We start from the raw sequence: 17,105 nt of genomic DNA on the forward strand, positions 1-17,105 counted from the left end.
GTAATTGACTAAAGTGCTAAATATGTGTATTCAAAGTATCGTCATCTTATTTAAGACTACTATGCTACAAAGCAACTCTAAAATGTGAAGTTACTAGATGAGAAAGTTGTTTTCACATAAAGAGGATGTTATTTTATTCAGGGCATCTAGTGCTTTTTGTTCCTGATTAGGCTCCTTTAGCTCGAGCAGCCTTCAACGTGATTGTGGCTACTTTTGCTTGTTGCCATATGACGTATATAGTCACGTGACCACGAGTGTAACGGGCGGATATTTTCAAAATGGAAGAAATGCAAAAGATTTGGAGTGGAATAAAACACCAACATTCATTTGTTTTATCAAAGGTCGTTTACGGCCGCTGATAAGTTAACCTGGTTGAACATGTGTTGAATAATACTTTTGTATCGATTGGGAAGACATGAGAAGCAAGATGAGTGTTTCAATCGGTAATAAAATCGAGGTGAGTTGTCGACTTAACGTTATACTGTACTACTGTAGCTAGCTAACTTAGCCAAAATTATTTTAGGTCGCTGAAGTTGCAAGAACTAGCTACTCCAACGATGTTTAGTTAGCTAAATAGCAAACTAACATAGCTACTGTAGTTGTCTACAAACGTTACCCACTTTGCACAATTCGTAGTAGGCAATGCAGACGAGTAACGTTACTGTAGCTAACGACGTTAGCTAATGCTAAAACTAGCATTGCCGCAGCAGAGTTGTTGTTGACTCTTGAGACGTGCCCCCACAGGTGGTTGGTGGCACCTTAATTGGGGAGGACAAGCTCGTGGGAATGGCTGGAGCGGAATAGGTGGAACGACCATTCCATTTACTCCGTTCCAGCCACATTATGAGCCAGCCTCCACACGCCCCCTCTCCCCCCGCGACTTACCGCACCTGTTTATTGTTGCCAGGTGACTGGGAAGACAGCGCCTGCTTCATTAGCGGGAAGAGAGCCGGGATAATTCAAGGTTTTGGTTGGCCATATGGCAGAGACGGGTGCTACGTTTGTCTGATGTTTTGTTTCTGACAGTTGGGTAGCCAGTCTGTAGCTACCCTGACGACCAAATGCCTGGTACAGTTGTTGTAGTGGTGTACTACTCACTGGCTGTCTAGCCACCTACATCATACATGTCAGAGGGAAGATGTTCGACAAAGTTATTCATTATTTCTTTCGAAACCTGACAACTAAATGCAAAGTCAGTGAAGATGAGGAGAGAATCTTATCTACAGCTGGGGAGCTACAGATTGAGGTATCACATCAGTCATCCTGTATATAAAAAAAGAACAGCTGACAGGCACATCTAGGACATATTTTTAGGATGTAGGCCTAGCTATAGGACATATTCTAGCCATATGTGTTGTAATGTAAATATTAGCTTATTGACTTTGGAATTCTGTATTGCATTTTGTGAAAACATTTGTTAATTCTCTTAATCAGGACTTCAAAGTTCTCACCCTCCTTGGTAAGGGCTCCTTTGCATGTGTTTACCGGGCAAAGTCAGTGAACACTGGCTTGGAGGTGGCGATCAAAATGGTAAGAACTATTTTTCTAAGTTGCTATACAGTCTGCATCCCAGTTTTTTTATGGTGTTGCTCCCCAGGTAACCACAAACACAGACATTAATACCATAGAGTAAGAGCTCATCACTACAAAGTGTTTATTGTCAAGTGCAAGCAGACAAATCACAAGTGTAGAAATGTTGACATAGCCTACACAGTGAAGACTCACCCACTTATCATCATCACCCTCTCACTACCAGGTGGTGTGTTTAGCAGAGCCTTGTATTTTCCCTAAGCCCCCCTCCCATAAGTCCTCTGTGGACTGTTGGGAGTCTAGACAGTCTGTTCTGTCTCTGGATAGCTCTCATCGTTTCTTTGTGGAAGATCGATCGCTGTTAGCCACAAGACTAAAGCAGTGTATTTTAACGCTCACATGCACTGTATAATTATCTCTATTATTCCCCTCTCTGTACAGATTGACAAAAAAGCCATGCACAAATCTGGTATGGTCCAGCGTGTGAGTAACGAAGTGGAGATTCAGTGTCGATTGAAGCATCCGTCAATACTAGAGGTAAGCATGGTTGAACCTGTTATGTTGGGCCTGTTATGGCATATGTGATCATTGTAGTGCTGAAATTGGCGCTACTTTAATAAGGACTTATTTACATGACTGCATTTAACCCCAGGGTTCTCCCAATGATTTTTTAACAATATGGTGCTGCTGAGTACAGGTGGGGTGTAGTGCCCCTCTTTACACTCAGACAGTTTGGCTTTTTTGAACACTGCCATTTCCTGCAATCTAGAGCAAAACTGGCTAGAATATTAGCGTTTGGGGCCTTAAATTATAAAACATATTTTTAGGGCGGCAGGTAGCTTAGTGGGTAAGAGCGTTGTGCCAGTAACCGAAAGGTCGCTGGTTCTAATCCCAGAGCCGACTAGGTGAAAAATCTGTCTGTGCCCTTAAGCAAGGCACTTAACCCTAATTGCTCCGGATAAGTCGCTCTGGATAAGAGTGTCTGCTAAATGACTAAAATGTCAATGTAAAAATGTACATAGTGGCGCAGCCAGTCCACAAGGTGGTGCAGTGCCACTCTTTACATTCTTTGGGGAGAACCCTGAACCCTGACATAACATTTTGGCCTGTCATTTTACTCCTTTGCAGCTGTACAACTACTTTGAAGACAGTAATTATGTGTACTTGGTGTTGGAGATGTGCCATAATGGAGAGATGAGTCGATACCTGAAAGATAGGAAGATGCCCTTCTCAGAGGATGAAGGTGAGTCACATTTTTTACCTGAGAGTGAGTCAGTGATACATCTCTTAACATGATATGAAAGCTACGATAACATGTATTGACACTTGTCCTCGTTTCCTTTTAGAACAGTTTTCATTTGTTGTTTTTTCACGTTACAGCAAGGCACTTCATGCATCAAATAGTGAAAGGTATGCTGTACTTGCACACACATGGCATCATGCATCGGGACCTGACCTTGTCCAACCTGCTGCTGTCGGGCAATATGAACCTTAAAATAGCTGACTTTGGTCTGGCCACCCAGCTGAAGCTCCCCAGCGAGAAGCACTTCACCATGTGTGGCACACCCAACTACATCTCCCCAGAGGTGGCCACCCACAGTGCCCACGGCCTGGAGTCTGATGTCTGGTCTCTGGGCTGCATGTTCTATGCCTTCCTGATGGGCCGGCCCCCGTTTGACACAGACACGGTGAAGCACACCCTCAACAAGGTGGTCCTGGGGGAGTATGACATGCCCAGCCACGTGTCCCAGGAGGCCCAGGACCTGATCCGCCAGCTGCTGAGGAAGGACCCTGCGCAACGGCCCAGCCTGTCTGCCGTGCTGGAGCACCCGTTCATGACCCAAAGCCTGCTGGCCAGGACCAAGGAGCTGAGCCTGGGGGAGCCAGGCTCCATGGACAGCGGCATTGCCACCATCTCCACAGCCTGCACCTCATCCACTTCCGGCAGCAACAGCAGCCATCTCCAGAAGAGAGCGAGGCACATGATAGGACCTGCCTTGCCCAACCGCATGATGCCTATCCCCACACTGCCCAGGCCGCCCAGCAGCGCCTGCTTTGAGGGGGTTGAGCAGTGGCAGCAGCAGCACTCAGAGAGAGTAGGCAGGAGCAGAGCTGCTCCGGGTGGGAAGAGTGGACGACCCCACTCTAGGTACCTACGGAGGGCTCACTCCTCAGACCGGTCTAGCTCCTCTGCCACTCCAGCCCAGGGGATGGGGCAGGCAGAGCTGGAGAGGTGCCACTCTGAGGAGATGCTGACTGGGTCGGGGAGACTGGCCTTTCCCATGTCCTCCAGCTACAAGGACACTCCACAACCCTTCGCAGAACATGGAAGGCTCCCATCGCCGCCTGTCAAACAGACAGCCAGGTAAGATGTGACACCAGTGTGATGTAATGAATAGAATGTGATTTATATTAAGATGGCTGTGTCTGTCTGACTAACTGATGCATGTATGTTCTCTATGTCCTCAGCTCAGGATGTTCATATTCCACACAACCACCACGTCCACTAAACCTGCAGTTACAAGAGTCAGAAGGTGTACAGAATTGGTTCAGTAAAGAAGGTATATTACACCTACTCTTTTCTTTGCTGTATCTTAATCTTACATCCCAATGTAAAGATTTAAAAGCTCTAAAATAAAGATTTTCATACATGAGCTTGACAGTGTTTGTTCCCCCTGCCTCCCCAGGCCCGTTTCCGAGGCCCATGGATGTCAGCTCTCACAGCAGCAGTGGCAGTTTCCATAGCAGCAGGGAGCCTCTAGGTGTACACAACTACTGGAGTGACAAACCAGCAGGCAGAGGGACCAGTTCTCACCGCAACCACAACCAGCACCACCCCTCAAACATTGAGTCCTACTGGGAGAATGGGCAACGAGTACATGGGGGAGAGCTGCAGAGTCTGTCCAAACCCAAACCAAGTATAGAAAAGAAGTCTCTGAGAAATGTGCTCCCTCCCCTGTGTGCCTCCAGACTAAAACCCATCAGACAGAAGACTAAAAACGCTGTGGTAAGACAGACAAAGCCCCTAGTTATCCCCATGTGTCTATTCAACTGATCTGCTTTCAATGACAGGGCTATGCCTGCCTGCTCTACAGCTGCGGTTTCTGTCTCCTCCCCAGGTGAGCATTCTGGATACAGGAGAGGTGTGTATGGAGCTGCTCAAGGGTCAGGGCCTCCAGGAGAGGGTCAAAGAGGTCCTTAGGATATCCTGTGATGGTTCGATGGTGGGTTTCAGGAATAACAACACTTCATAACCTTCAGAGAGGATGTATCATGGTCTCTGTCAGTAAAATAATGGCAAAACACTAATTCCAACCTTTGACCATGCTCCTGTAGGTCACTATTTACCAGCCCAATGAGGGGAAGGGGTTTCCTGTGCTAGATCGTCCCCCTGCTCCTCCTGAGGACATCCTGATCTGCAGCTATGAGGACCTACCAGGTACACCTCAATACCAGACAGTGAAGTCTCAGTGACATGATTAAAAACCATAATTTTATAAATATGTTGGAAATCTGATTTCAACTAACCACTGTCCTCTGTTTATCTTCAATAGAGAAGTACTGGAAGAAATACCAGTATGCCTCCAAGTTTGTGCTGCTGGTGAAATCCAAGACTCCAAAAGTCACCCTCTACACAAAGTATGCTAAGTGTATGCTGATGGAGAACTCCCCCAATGCAGACCTGGAGGTGTGCTTCTACGATGGTAAGGACCATTTAGAAAGCATCAGTTATATGAAACATAATGAACTTGAAGGATAAGGTCTATTGTCCTTCTCTGATATTGAAACGTTATTGTTGCACACTGTTAAACTAAATCATCCTGACCTGTTGTTCCCCTCTGTACTGTGACAGGAGCAAAGACCCACAAGACGTCGGAGCTGGTCCGGGTGGTGGAGAAGAGTGGGAAGTCGTACACAGTGAAGGGGGAGGTGGGTCTCAGTGGCCTCAGCCCAGAGAGCAGGCTGTATGTGGAGCTGTCTGACGAGGGCCACAGCATGTGTCTGTCTCTAGAGGTGGCAATCACTGCAGAAGAGCAGCACAGTGCCAAGAGCACTCCCTTCTTCCCCATCACCATTGGCAGGTGAGAGAGAGAGCCATGACTGTCTGTTGTCAGCATTAATGCTGTAAATTGTAATGTTTGGAAGCACTTAAATAAAGTACCATCTTGCACCATGTTGCAGAATGCTGAGAGTTACTATTTCAGTTATATACAGTCGTGGTCAAAAGTTTTGAGAATGACACAAGTATTGGTCTTCACAAAGTTTGCTGCTTCAGTGTTTTCAGATATTTTTGTCAGATGTTACTATGGTATACTGAAGTATAATTACAAGCATTCCATAAGTGTCAAAGGCTTTTATTGGCAATTACATTACGTTTATGTAAAGAGTCAATATTTGCTTTATGTAAAGAGTCAATATTTGCAGTGTTGACCCTTCTTTTTCAAGACCTCTGCAATCCGCCCTGGCATGGTGTCAATTAACTTCTGGGCCACATCCTGACTGATGGCAGCCCATTCTTGCATAATCAATGCTTGGAGTTTGTCAGAATTTGTGGGTTTTTGTTTGTCCACCTGCCTCTTGAGGATCGACCACAAGTTCTCAATGGGATTAAGGTCTGGGGAGTTTCCTGGCCATGGACCCAAAATGTCGATGTTTTGTTCCCCGAGCCACTTAGTTATCACTTTTGCCTTATGGCAAGGTGCTCCATCATGCTGGAAAAGGCATTGTTCGTCACCAAACTGAGAAGTTGCTCTCGGAGGATGTGTTGGTACCATTCTTTATTCATGGCTTTGTTCTTAGGCAAAATTGTGAGTGAGCCCACTCCCTTGGCTGAGAAGCAACCCCACACATGAATGGTCTCAGGATGCTTTACTGTTGGCATGACACAGGACTGATGGTAGCGCTCACATTGTCTTCTCCGGACAAGCTTTTTTCCGGATGCCCCAAACAATCGGAAATGGGATTCATCAGAGAAAATGACTTTACCCCAGTCCTCAGCAGTCCAATCCCTGTACCTTTTGCAGAATATCAGTCTGTCCCTGATGTTTTTCCTTCTTGACACCAGGCCATCCTCTAAAAGTCTTCGCCTCACTGTGCGTGCAGATGCACTCACACCTGCCTGCTGCCATTCCTGAGCAAGCTCTGCACTGGTTGTGCCCCGATCCCGCAGCTGAATCAACTTTAGGAGACGGTCCTGGCGCTTGCTGGACTTTCTTGGGCGCCCCGAAGCCTTCTTCACAACAATTGAACCTCTCTCCTTGAAGTTCTTGATGATCCGATAAATGGTTGATTTAGGTGCAATCTTACTAGCAGCAATATCCTTCCCTGTGAAGCCCTTTTTGTGCAAAGCAATGATGACGGCACGCGTTTCCTTGCAGGTAACCATGGTTAACAGAGGAAGAACAATGATTTCAAGCACCACCCTCCTTTTAAAGCTTCCAGTCTGATATTCTAACTCAATCAGCATGACAGAGTGATCTCCAGCCTGGTCCTCGTCAACACTCTCACCTGTGTTAACGAGAGAATCACTGACAAGATGTCAGCTGGTCCTTTTGTGGCAGGGCTGAAATGGAGTGGAAATGTTTTTTTGGGATTAAGTTCATTTTCATGGCAAAGAGGGACTTTGCAATTAATTGCAATTAATCTGATCACTCTTCATAACATTCTGGAGTATATGCAAATTGCCATCATAAAAACTGAGGCAGCAGACTTTGTGAAAATTAGGATTTGTGTCATTCTCAAAACTTTTGACCACGACTGAGTGAGCAAAACATTAGGAACACCTGCTCTTTCCACGACAGACTGACCAGGTGAAAGCTATGATCCCTTATTGATGTCACCTGTTAAATCCACTTCAATCAGTGTAGATGAAGGGGAGGAGACAGGTTAAAGAAGGATATTTAAGCCTTGAGACAATTGAGAGATGGATTGTCTATGTGTGCCATTCAGAGGGTGAATGGGCAAGACAAAAGATTGACGTGCCTTTGAACAGGGTATGATAGTAGGAGCCAGGCACACCGGTTTGAGTGTGTCAAGAACTGCAATGCTGCTGGGTTTTTCACGCTCAACAGATTCCTGGGTGTATCAAGAATGGTTCACCACCCAAAACGCATCCAGCCAACTTGACACAACTGTGGGAAGCATTGGAGTCAACATGGGCCAGCATCCCTGTGGAACGCTTTCGATGCCTTGTAGAGTCCATGCCCCGACTAACTGAGGCTGTTATTTTGTATACTTTTATTTATATATATATACACACACACACACACACACACACACACACACACACACACAAAAGTATGTGGACACCCCTTCAAATGAGTGGATTCGGCTATTTCAGCCACACCAGTTGCTGACAGGTGTATAAAATCGAGCACACAGCCATGCAATCTCCATAGACAAACATTGGCAGTGGAATGGCCTTACTTAAGAGCTCAGTGACTTTCAACGTGGCACCGTCATAGGATGCTACCTTTCCAACAAGTTTCTGCCCTGCTAGAGCTGCCCCGGTCAACTGTAAGTGCTGTTATTATGAAGTGGAAACGTCTAGGAGCAACAACGGCTCAGCCGTGAAGTGGTAGGCCACACAAGCTCACAGAACGGGACTGCCAAGTGCTGATGCAGGCAGCGTGTAAAAATTGTCTGTACTCTGTTGCAACACTCACTACCGAGTTTCAAACTGCCTCTGGAAGGAACATCAGCACAAGAACTGTTCGTCGGGAGCTTCATGAAATGGGTTTCCATGGCCGAGCAGCCACACACAAGCCTAAGATCACCATGCGCAATGTCAAGTGTCGGCTGGAGTGGTGTAAAGCTGGTAATGATGGTCTGGGGCTGTTCTTAATAGTTCGGGCTAGGCCTCTTAGTTCCAGTGAAGGGAAATCTTAATGCTACAGCATACAATGACATCTAGTGGAAAGCCTTCCCAGAAGTGCAGGCTGTTATAGCTGCAAAGGGGGGACCAACTCCATATTAATGCCCATGATTTTGGAATGAGATGTTCGACGAGCAGGTGTCCAAATAGTTTTGGTCGTGTGTGTCAGTCAGTCAGTCATACTTTGCCTCCAAACGGTGTGTTGAGATATCCAGTGTCCCAGTCCTTGTGTCACTAATCTTGCTGCTCTGTTTGTCCCTCCCAGGAGACCTGCCAACCCAGACTCCTCCTGCCCCTCGTCCCAGCCTGCCACTGCTGATGTGGCATCACCGCCCCAGCCCCCATGCTTCACTCCCTCTGTGAGTTTCTCCCACGCATGTCACATTGTATGATCTAAGCTATTTAGTCCATCCATTTCTATGGAGGAATTGTAAGATATTTCTGGTGTTATTGTTTTTTAAACTTTATTTTATTTATCTTCTCTAATCAGATGATCTATGAAGAGTCTGACATCACCTCGGCCAGTGTGAACAAAAACTGCTCTCCGCTGTTGGTCAAACAGGACCACACGCCCAACGCAGGAAAAGTGCTCAAGTCTGTCTTTGTGCCAAATATTGGTTGGGCCTCACAGCTGACCAGTGGAGAGGTGTGGGTGCAGTTCAACGATGGTTCCCAGCTAGTGGTGCAGGCAGGGGTCTCCTGTATTATCTACACGTCCCCAGAGGGACGGACCACCAGGTACTGAACACTTACACAGCACCTACAGTGGAGAAAAAAAGTATTTAGTCAGCCACCAATTGTGCAAGTTCTCCCACTTAAAAAGATGAGAGAGGCCTGTGATTTTCATCATAGGTACACGTCAACTATGACAGACAAAATGAGAATTTTTTTTCAGAAAATCACATTGTAGGATTTTTTATGAATTTATTTGCAAATTATGGTGGAAAATAAGTATTTGGTCAATAACAAACGTTTCTCAATACTTTGTTATATACCCTTTGTTGGCAATGACACAGGTCAAACGTTTTCTGTAAGTCTTCACAAGGTTTTCACACACTGTTGCTGGTATTTTGGCCCATTCCTCCATGCAGATCTCCTCTAGAGCAGTGATGTTTTGGGGCTGTCGCTGGGCAACACAGACTTTCAACTCCCTCCAAAGATTTTCTATGGGGTTGAGATCTGGAGACTGGCTAGGCCACTCCAGGACCTTGAAATGCTTCTTACGAAGCCACTCCTTCGTTGCCCGGGGAGGTGTGTTTGGGATCATTGTCATGCTGAAAGACCCAGCAACGTTTCATCTTCAATGCCCTTGCTGATGGAAGGAGGTTTTCACTCAAAATCTCACGATACATGGCCCCATTCATTCTTTCCTTTTACACGGATCAGTCGTCCTGGTCCCTTTGCAGAAAAACAGCCCCAAAGCATGATGTTTCCACCCCCATGCTTCACAGTAGGTATGCTGTTCTTTGGATGCAACTCAGCATTCTTTGTCCTCCAAACACGACGAGTTGAGTTTTTACCAAAAAGTTCTATTTTGGTTTCATCTGACCATAAGACGCTTCTCCCAATCCTCTTCTGGATCATCCAAATGCACTCTAGCAAACTTCAGACGGGCCTGGACATGTACTGGCTTAAGCAGGGGGACACGTCTAGCACTGCAGGATTTGAGTCCCTGGCGGCGTAGTGTGTTACTGATGGTAGGCTTTGTTACTTTGGTCCCAGCTCTCTGCAGGTCATTCACTAGGTCCCCCCGTGTGGTTCTGGGATTTTTGCTCACCGTTCTTGTGATCATTTTGACCCCACGGGGTGAGATCTTGCGTGGAGCCCCAGATCGAGGGAGATTATCAGTGGTCTTCCGTATGTCTTCCATTTCCTAATAATTGCTCCCAGTTGATTTCTTCAAACCAAGTTGCTTAGCTATTGTAGATTCAGTCTTCCCAGCCTGGTGCAGGTCTACAATTTTGTTTCTGGTGTCCTTTGACAGCTCTTTGGTCTTGGCCATAGTGGAGTTTGGAGTGTGACTGTTTGAGGTTGTGGACAGGTGTCTTTTATACTGATAACAAGTTCAAACAGGTGCTATTAATACAGGTAAAGAGTGGAGGACAGAGGAGCCTCTTAAAGAATGTTACAGGTCTGTGAGAGCCAGAAATCTTTCTTGTTTGTAGGTGACCAAATACTTATTTTCCACCATAATTTGCAAATAAATTCATTAAAAATCCTACAATGTGATTTTCAGGATTTTTCTTCTCAATTTGTCTGTCATAGTTGACGTGTACCTATGATGAAAATTACAGGCCTCTCTCATCTTTTTAAGTGGGAGAACTTGCACAATTGGTGGCAGACTAAATACTTTTTTCCCCCACTGTATATAACAAATACAATAACTGACACATGGCTTCACCACTGTTTCATAGTGCTATGTCAATGTCCATCTTTTGTTAATTTTCTGATGTAAAATATGGTTTTGTGTTTTTCTGTATTTGAGGAATAGTAGTTGTCGAACTCTTTTTGCTGACATGTTCCTGCTTGTGTTGTTCCAGGTACAAGGAGAATGAGAAGTTGCCAGAGCTTGTGAAGGAGAAGCTGCACTGTCTCTCCACCATCCTGGGCCTGTTGGCCAGTCCAGCAGTACGCCGCTGAATCAAACCTCAGCAGCATCGCCCCCTTGCTGTTACATTGACACGTCCCAGTGCACCAATGATGTTGCAGGGAGGAGACACTTTCATAGGCTTTATACTGTGACATACATGCCTCTCAAGTGTGCTTGTAAATATGTTTCTTTTCTATGTACAGATGACAAATTATGAATATATATTTTATAAAATACCCATGTTGTACAGCATCTTGTGTTGAAATAGTTTGTATGTGCGTGTGAACTTGTCTTTTGTAATTTTCTACATTGTCAGTTGTCGAACCATAATCTCCATGAAATGTCAGATGCATAAAAGCTGAAGCAATAAACATCTGCAGGCTGGGTAGAGTTCAGTCACACTTTGGTGTTCAGGGGTCTTTTGTTCTTCATCTCACTTTCGCAACAGCATAAATGGGTAAAAGTAAATGTTTACAGCAAAAACGTTAACATTTCAAGGATGAATGGTTGTTTGCATACTTCACTGGTGTATGGTATCAATATACAGGACAGATACATGAGCATGAGACCTATCGTGAGAAACCCAATACACAACTTTTGGGAATTATTTTAACTTTTTCCAAGAATAGTCATCTATGATCTGTTTTTCTGGACTAAAGCACTAGAATAGTAATAGCAATTTTCATCCCACAAGGTTTTTAGAAATCACTCAACTTAGTTTTTATTTTTCAGATTTATTTTTTGCTAAGTTGGTTTAGCCATTTAATAAAAAAGTCACATTGTGGATGAGATTTGTTTCTTTAGAGAACTTTTACAAAACATGTATGCATATGTGTATTATATACTATATACATAACGTTACTATATATAACATTCAGGTGGAAGCGGAGAGCACAATGACTGTCAGGGTTGGAGAAATGATCAAGGTAGTAAGTAGGGTTAATATTTATTTCCCATTTAGAAGCACAATGAAGAACACACTATAGTGATGTAGAGATGTAAGTGTTTCCACAACATACTGGGCATGGCTTGGTTAAGACATTATCTCCTTGGTCACTGTTCACCCACACAGGGATGAGGATGTGTCCTTCAATAGGAAAGGCTTTAGGAGCACTGCTACTCAACTCTTGTCCTGGAGGGCTGCAGGTGGAATGGCTACACTGTTTAGACGGTCAGTCACTGTCACCAGGCTATTGGGGCTAAGTAACCTCTGATTAACGTGTCAATTCAGTGTGCCAGCCTACTTATTCTATATGCTGATGCTTGCTCCTCCAGGATTAAGCAGTGCTTAAAACACCCTATTATTTAACATCGAGTTGGCAGCCCTGCACTCTTTTCCTTGCACTTCAACTGGATGCTAAGGGTGAAGACAGTGGCAGCTGTAAGCTTGGTCTTGCAGTTCTGAAGATCATTTCATTTGCCAACCAATCATTTCACTACTCGTCTGACAAGAATCCCTTATTTGTTCGAATCATCACTCCACTATATAAAAATAATTTCCCTCCCCATAGAATCTCAAAATAAATTGCTCTTAGTAAATGTCAGGACAAAAACATTAACAAAATAAGTTTTAAAAAGTTTCTCTGAACATTGGGAGCAAAATTTGAAAATGTTCTCTTATTTTAACATATTGTGACATCTCAAAATGACACAGCAGCTGATGCTTACAGGGTGTTTGGAGACTGTCGTTACCGGCTATATAAGAGAGCACCGGGCTGACTAGATGGTGTTTCACTGTTTAATAGATGCCAGCAGTCTGCTTAAAATGATGTCTTGTCAATAAGGCTGAAAGTACTGAGAACATAAAGAATCCTTAGCGTTGTCATCAAGACATTATTCACTTAATGGTCACAAAAATTATAATTTCTGTTGATTTAGTTGGCTAAATATATATATTCTATATCATTCAATTAGAAATTAGTGGAGTAAGAGTTCGTTTTCTGAACACAATACCAATTGAACACTGTATTAAAGAGGCCCAGAGGTTGAATTGAGTTTTGAATGAGTAGTAATGGAGGGAGAAGGAATGACAGAGTTCACCATGCCGATTCAATTCCATAAAACAGTCATTTTTCACTAAAGCATTGGAATTCTGGAATACTTTTTGAAAACACACACAAACGGAATGTGATCCTCATCTTTCAGCAATGCTGGAGCAACGCCAATCAAGTTATGAGAGGCAAGGAAATGGACTGGTTTGTAGTCACATAAAACACCTGTATAAACCTCAACCATATCTGACAAACACTCAAAAAGCCTTTATAAACATTATTCCATATTAAACTTGGTCACATGAACAAATATTTATTTTTCTGCTGACAAATGATTATATCAGGTGTGATCAAAGGTTTATGCAGGTATTTTCAGCCTTTCGTGCTACATGTACTGTATCTTGATATTAAAATCTACTTTGTTTCTGCTGTTGTGAAGAATATGAAATTCACATGACAAGAGCCTTGCACTACACAGAGCATATTGTCAATTAAATGGCACACAGTAAAGCAACCAGCGTTCAATTTAATCTTATCTAATGTCGACCAAGACCCCAATGAATTGCTTGTTATTTTGGAAATGATAGAGTGGGTTCTTCTGCTTTAAGTCAGTTGATATGCGTGCCCTTCGCACAGGCAGCTGCTCCAAACCTGTGGATGAGTGTTATAATACCCAGACAATAATCTTGCCCTACAACACATTTCACTGCACCTATCTGGTATATATGACAATAAAATACATTTTTATCCCTTCTACCCTAACTCCCCTTTTTGACAGAGTGGTAACAAGTCATCACTGGTGACTTTCAATGCAGGAAATGTATGTGTGTCTGGAGCATAGGATGTTAAAATTGCCTTTTTCTTCACTGCTGTAATCAAAAGGCCAGACAAGGCCATTCCCCTAACCATCTCATGTGGACCACTTGATTACAGAGATTTCACAGAGAGAAACTAAAATCAGTAATTAAGCAGAGTTCCCAAAAGTTCACATTACAGTACTGTGAGTCTTATTAAACAAAACAATCCAAAAAAGGCAGAGAAAAAAAATCTACACCCAATCACCATCAATATCTACATAGAAAAAAAGTAGGTTTTTGATTACAGATATTAGAATTAATATCATAATAATGACTATTATTCATTATTGTCACAATCATCTGTTTTTGTTGGAGGTTAATACAGGGTGGGGGCTAAGGTGGAAGAGGAGGGCAGTCATTGGGAGGAAGCCTTGGTGGCTATTGTGGACACACAGTGCTGCTGGAAGTTGGGGGACATGGCTGAGTTACAGCCCAGTCTCTGGCGGGGGCCCTTCAGGTTCCCATCCCCCTCCACGATCCAGGGGCTGCTGCTGGCCTCCTTCCCCAGCATGCTGCAACAGCCTGGGGAGCCCGGGGCTGGGGTTGGGGTGGGGGCTGTGGGTACCGTAGCGCTGGATTCCAGGCCTTTGGGCTGCTCGCTGGCTGGGGGGCTGTCGGGGGCATGAGTCTGGAGCACACTGGTGATGTGGGTCAGGAGGTCGTTGAAGAACTCTGGGACACCCTCATAACCTGGAGACAGAAGAGGGCGAGCCATGAGACATGGCTGACTGATGCTTATATCTCATCTCCAATACAGTGGGAAACTGATGGTAACAGTCCAGGTAAATGAGTGAAAGGACTTCTTTTTTGTATTTTGAGTGCCTAGGTTTTGTCATTGAGGCACTGAGGGTGAATGTTTGTGAGAGTAGTGATTAGCTCACTACCATTCTCCTCACACTCCAACCGTCAAAGGTAGCAAAAGGGTGCAACCCAAGAACAGTGTTCCCATAGTGACAACAGCCCTAGTCAAAAGAAAGGCATGCTAGACTTGCCTCAGAACGTGCTCAATTCTCATTTAACACTGCTGATGCCTCAGCTCTGTCTCTAAGCAAGACCATGTCAATTAGCCCACTAGATTATATCGATCCCTAAAAGCAATCTCTCAAAGATTTGAAATTACTAACTGGTAGAGATTGTAAAACTGAGTCATACGCCTAGACAGGTAGTACAAATGGCCATCCATCTTAGACTAACAGATAAACACACAAACCCACATCTTCTCCTATTCCCTACGGCAGAGGAACAAACCACTCACCAGGGAATGCATTGATATCGATGACGGCGTGTTGGCCCGTAAGGTTGTTGATGATGACGTCAATGCCAAACAAGGACACGCCCAGCTCCTGTCGCAAGGACCTGGACAGCTCTCTGATGACATCATCACTGGGTGGCTGGGAGACCCCCTCCACGTTGTCCCTCTGTGGTAGGAAGAAAACTAAGTCAGAGTATACTGTACTAGGGGCATTCAATAACTCACTGAGGTTTGCCTTAATACATAGATACAGTGGGGAGAACAAGTATTTGATACACTGCCGATTTTGCAGGTTTTCCTACTTACAAAGCATGTAGAGGTCTGTAATTTTTATCATAGGTACACTTCAACTGTGAGAGACGGAATCTAAATCCAGAAATCCAGAAAATCACATTGTATGATTTTTAAGTAATTAATTTGCATTTTATTGCATGACATAAGTATTTGATCACCTACCAACCAGTAAGAATTCCGGCTCTCACAGACCTGTTAGTTTTTCTTTAAGAAGCCCTCCTGTTCTCCATTCATTACCTGTATTAACTGCACCTGTTTGAACTCGTTACCTGGATAAAAGACACCTGTCCACACACTCAATCAAACAGACTCCAACATCTCCACAATGGCCAAGACCAGAGAGCTGTGTAAGGACATCAGGGATAAAATTGTAGACCTGCACAAGGCTGGGATGGGCTACAGGACAATAGGCAAGCAGCTTGGTGAGAAGGCAACAACTGTTGGCGCAATTATTAGAAAATGGAAGAAGTTCAAGATGACGGTCAATCACCCTCGGTCTGGGGCTCCATGCAAGATCTCACCTCGTGGGGCATCAATGATCATGAGGAAGGTGAGGGATCAGTCCAGAACTACACGGCAGGACCTGGTCAATGACCTGAAGAGAGCTGGGACCACAGTCTCAAAGAAAACCATTAGTAACACACTACGCTGTCATGGATTAAAATCCTGCAGCGCACGCAAGGTCCCCCTGCTCAAGCCAGCGCATGTCCAGGCCCGTCTGAAGTTTGCCAATGACCATCTGGATGATCCAGAGGAGGAATGGGAGAAGATCATGTGGTCTGACGAGACAAAAATAGAGCTTTTTGGTCTAAACTCCACTCGCCGTGTTTGGAGGAAGAAGAAGGATGAGTACAACCCCAAGAACACCATCCCAACCGTGAAGCGTGGAGGTGGAAACATCATTATTTGGGGATGCTTTTCTGCAAAGGAGACAGGACGACTGCACCGTATTGAGGGGAGGATGGATGGGGCCATGTATCACGAGATCTTGGCCAACAACCTCCTTCCCTCAGTAAGAGCATTGAAGATGGGTCGTCCAGCATGACAACGACCCGAAACACACAGCCAGGGCAACTAAGGAGTGGCTCCGTAAGAAGCATCTCAAGGTCCTGGAGTGGCCTAGCCAGTCTCCAGACCTGAACCCAATAGAAAATATTTGGAGGGAGCTGAAAGTCCGTATTGCCCAGCGACAGCCCCGAAACCTGAAGGATCTGGAGAAGGTCTGTATGGAGGAGTGGGCCAAAATCCCTGTTGCAGTGTGTGCAAACCTGGTCAAGACCTACAGGAAACTTATGATCTCTGTAATTGCAAACAAAGGTTTCTGTACTAAATATTAAGTTCTGCTTTTCTGATGTATCAAATACTTATGTCATGCAATAAAATGCAAATTCATTACTTAAAAATCATACAATGTGATTTTCTGGATTTTTGTTTTAGATTCCGTCTCTCACAGTTGAAGTGTACCTATGATAAAAATTACAGACCTCTACATGCTTTGTAAGTAGGAAAACCTGCAAAATCGTCAGTGTATCAAATACTTGTTCTCCCCACTGTATATAGTGCATTCGGAAAGTATTCCGACCCCTTCCCCTTTTCCACATTTGGTTACATTACAGCCTTATTCTAAAATTGATTACATAAATTTTTTCTTCATCAATCTACACACAATACCCCATAATGACAAAGCGAAAACTGCTTTTTATAAAGTTTTGCAAAT

At 44.4% G+C, this 17,105-nt stretch overlaps 2 protein-coding genes across 5 annotated transcripts in view; one reads left to right on the forward strand and one right to left on the reverse strand.

The window, feature by feature from the left end:
- Positions 1–216: 216 nt before the first annotated feature.
- Positions 217–11,395, forward strand: LOC121544861 (serine/threonine-protein kinase PLK4). 3 transcript variants are annotated; one of them, XM_041855072.2, is made up of 15 exons: positions 217–457; positions 908–1,246; positions 1,435–1,530; positions 1,972–2,067; positions 2,659–2,773; positions 2,911–3,895; positions 4,000–4,091; positions 4,218–4,537; positions 4,650–4,754; positions 4,867–4,969; positions 5,085–5,234; positions 5,384–5,612; positions 8,670–8,763; positions 8,895–9,142; positions 10,945–11,395. In XM_041855072.2, the coding sequence occupies exons 2-15, from the start codon at positions 1,139–1,141 to the stop codon at positions 11,042–11,044; spliced, it is 2,841 nt and encodes a 946-aa protein (XP_041711006.2). In that variant the 5' UTR covers positions 217–457; positions 908–1,138; the 3' UTR covers positions 11,045–11,395. The 3 variants fall into 3 exon arrangements, with proteins under 3 accessions (XP_041711006.2, XP_041711007.2, XP_041711008.2); XM_041855073.2 differs by having other exon boundaries at positions 1,027–1,246; XM_041855074.2 differs by lacking the exon at positions 908–1,246.
- A 520-nt stretch (positions 11,396–11,915) lies between these two features.
- Positions 11,916–17,105, reverse strand: part of LOC121544863 (inositol-tetrakisphosphate 1-kinase-like) — a 73,905-nt gene continuing 68,715 nt past the window's right edge. For both annotated transcript variants that reach the window (XM_041855079.2, XM_041855078.2), the window contains exons 10-11: positions 15,098–15,260; positions 11,916–14,532 (exon numbers count right to left, since the gene is read on the reverse strand). In XM_041855079.2, the coding sequence (XP_041711013.1) occupies positions 14,198–14,532; positions 15,098–15,260 (498 nt within the window). In that variant the 3' untranslated portion in view covers positions 11,916–14,197. The remainder of the gene's footprint in view (positions 14,533–15,097; positions 15,261–17,105) is intronic.

This window comes from Coregonus clupeaformis, chromosome 29 (assembly GCF_020615455.1).
Source record: "Coregonus clupeaformis isolate EN_2021a chromosome 29, ASM2061545v1, whole genome shotgun sequence".
Classification (NCBI taxonomy): Eukaryota; Metazoa; Chordata; class Actinopteri; order Salmoniformes; family Salmonidae; genus Coregonus; species Coregonus clupeaformis.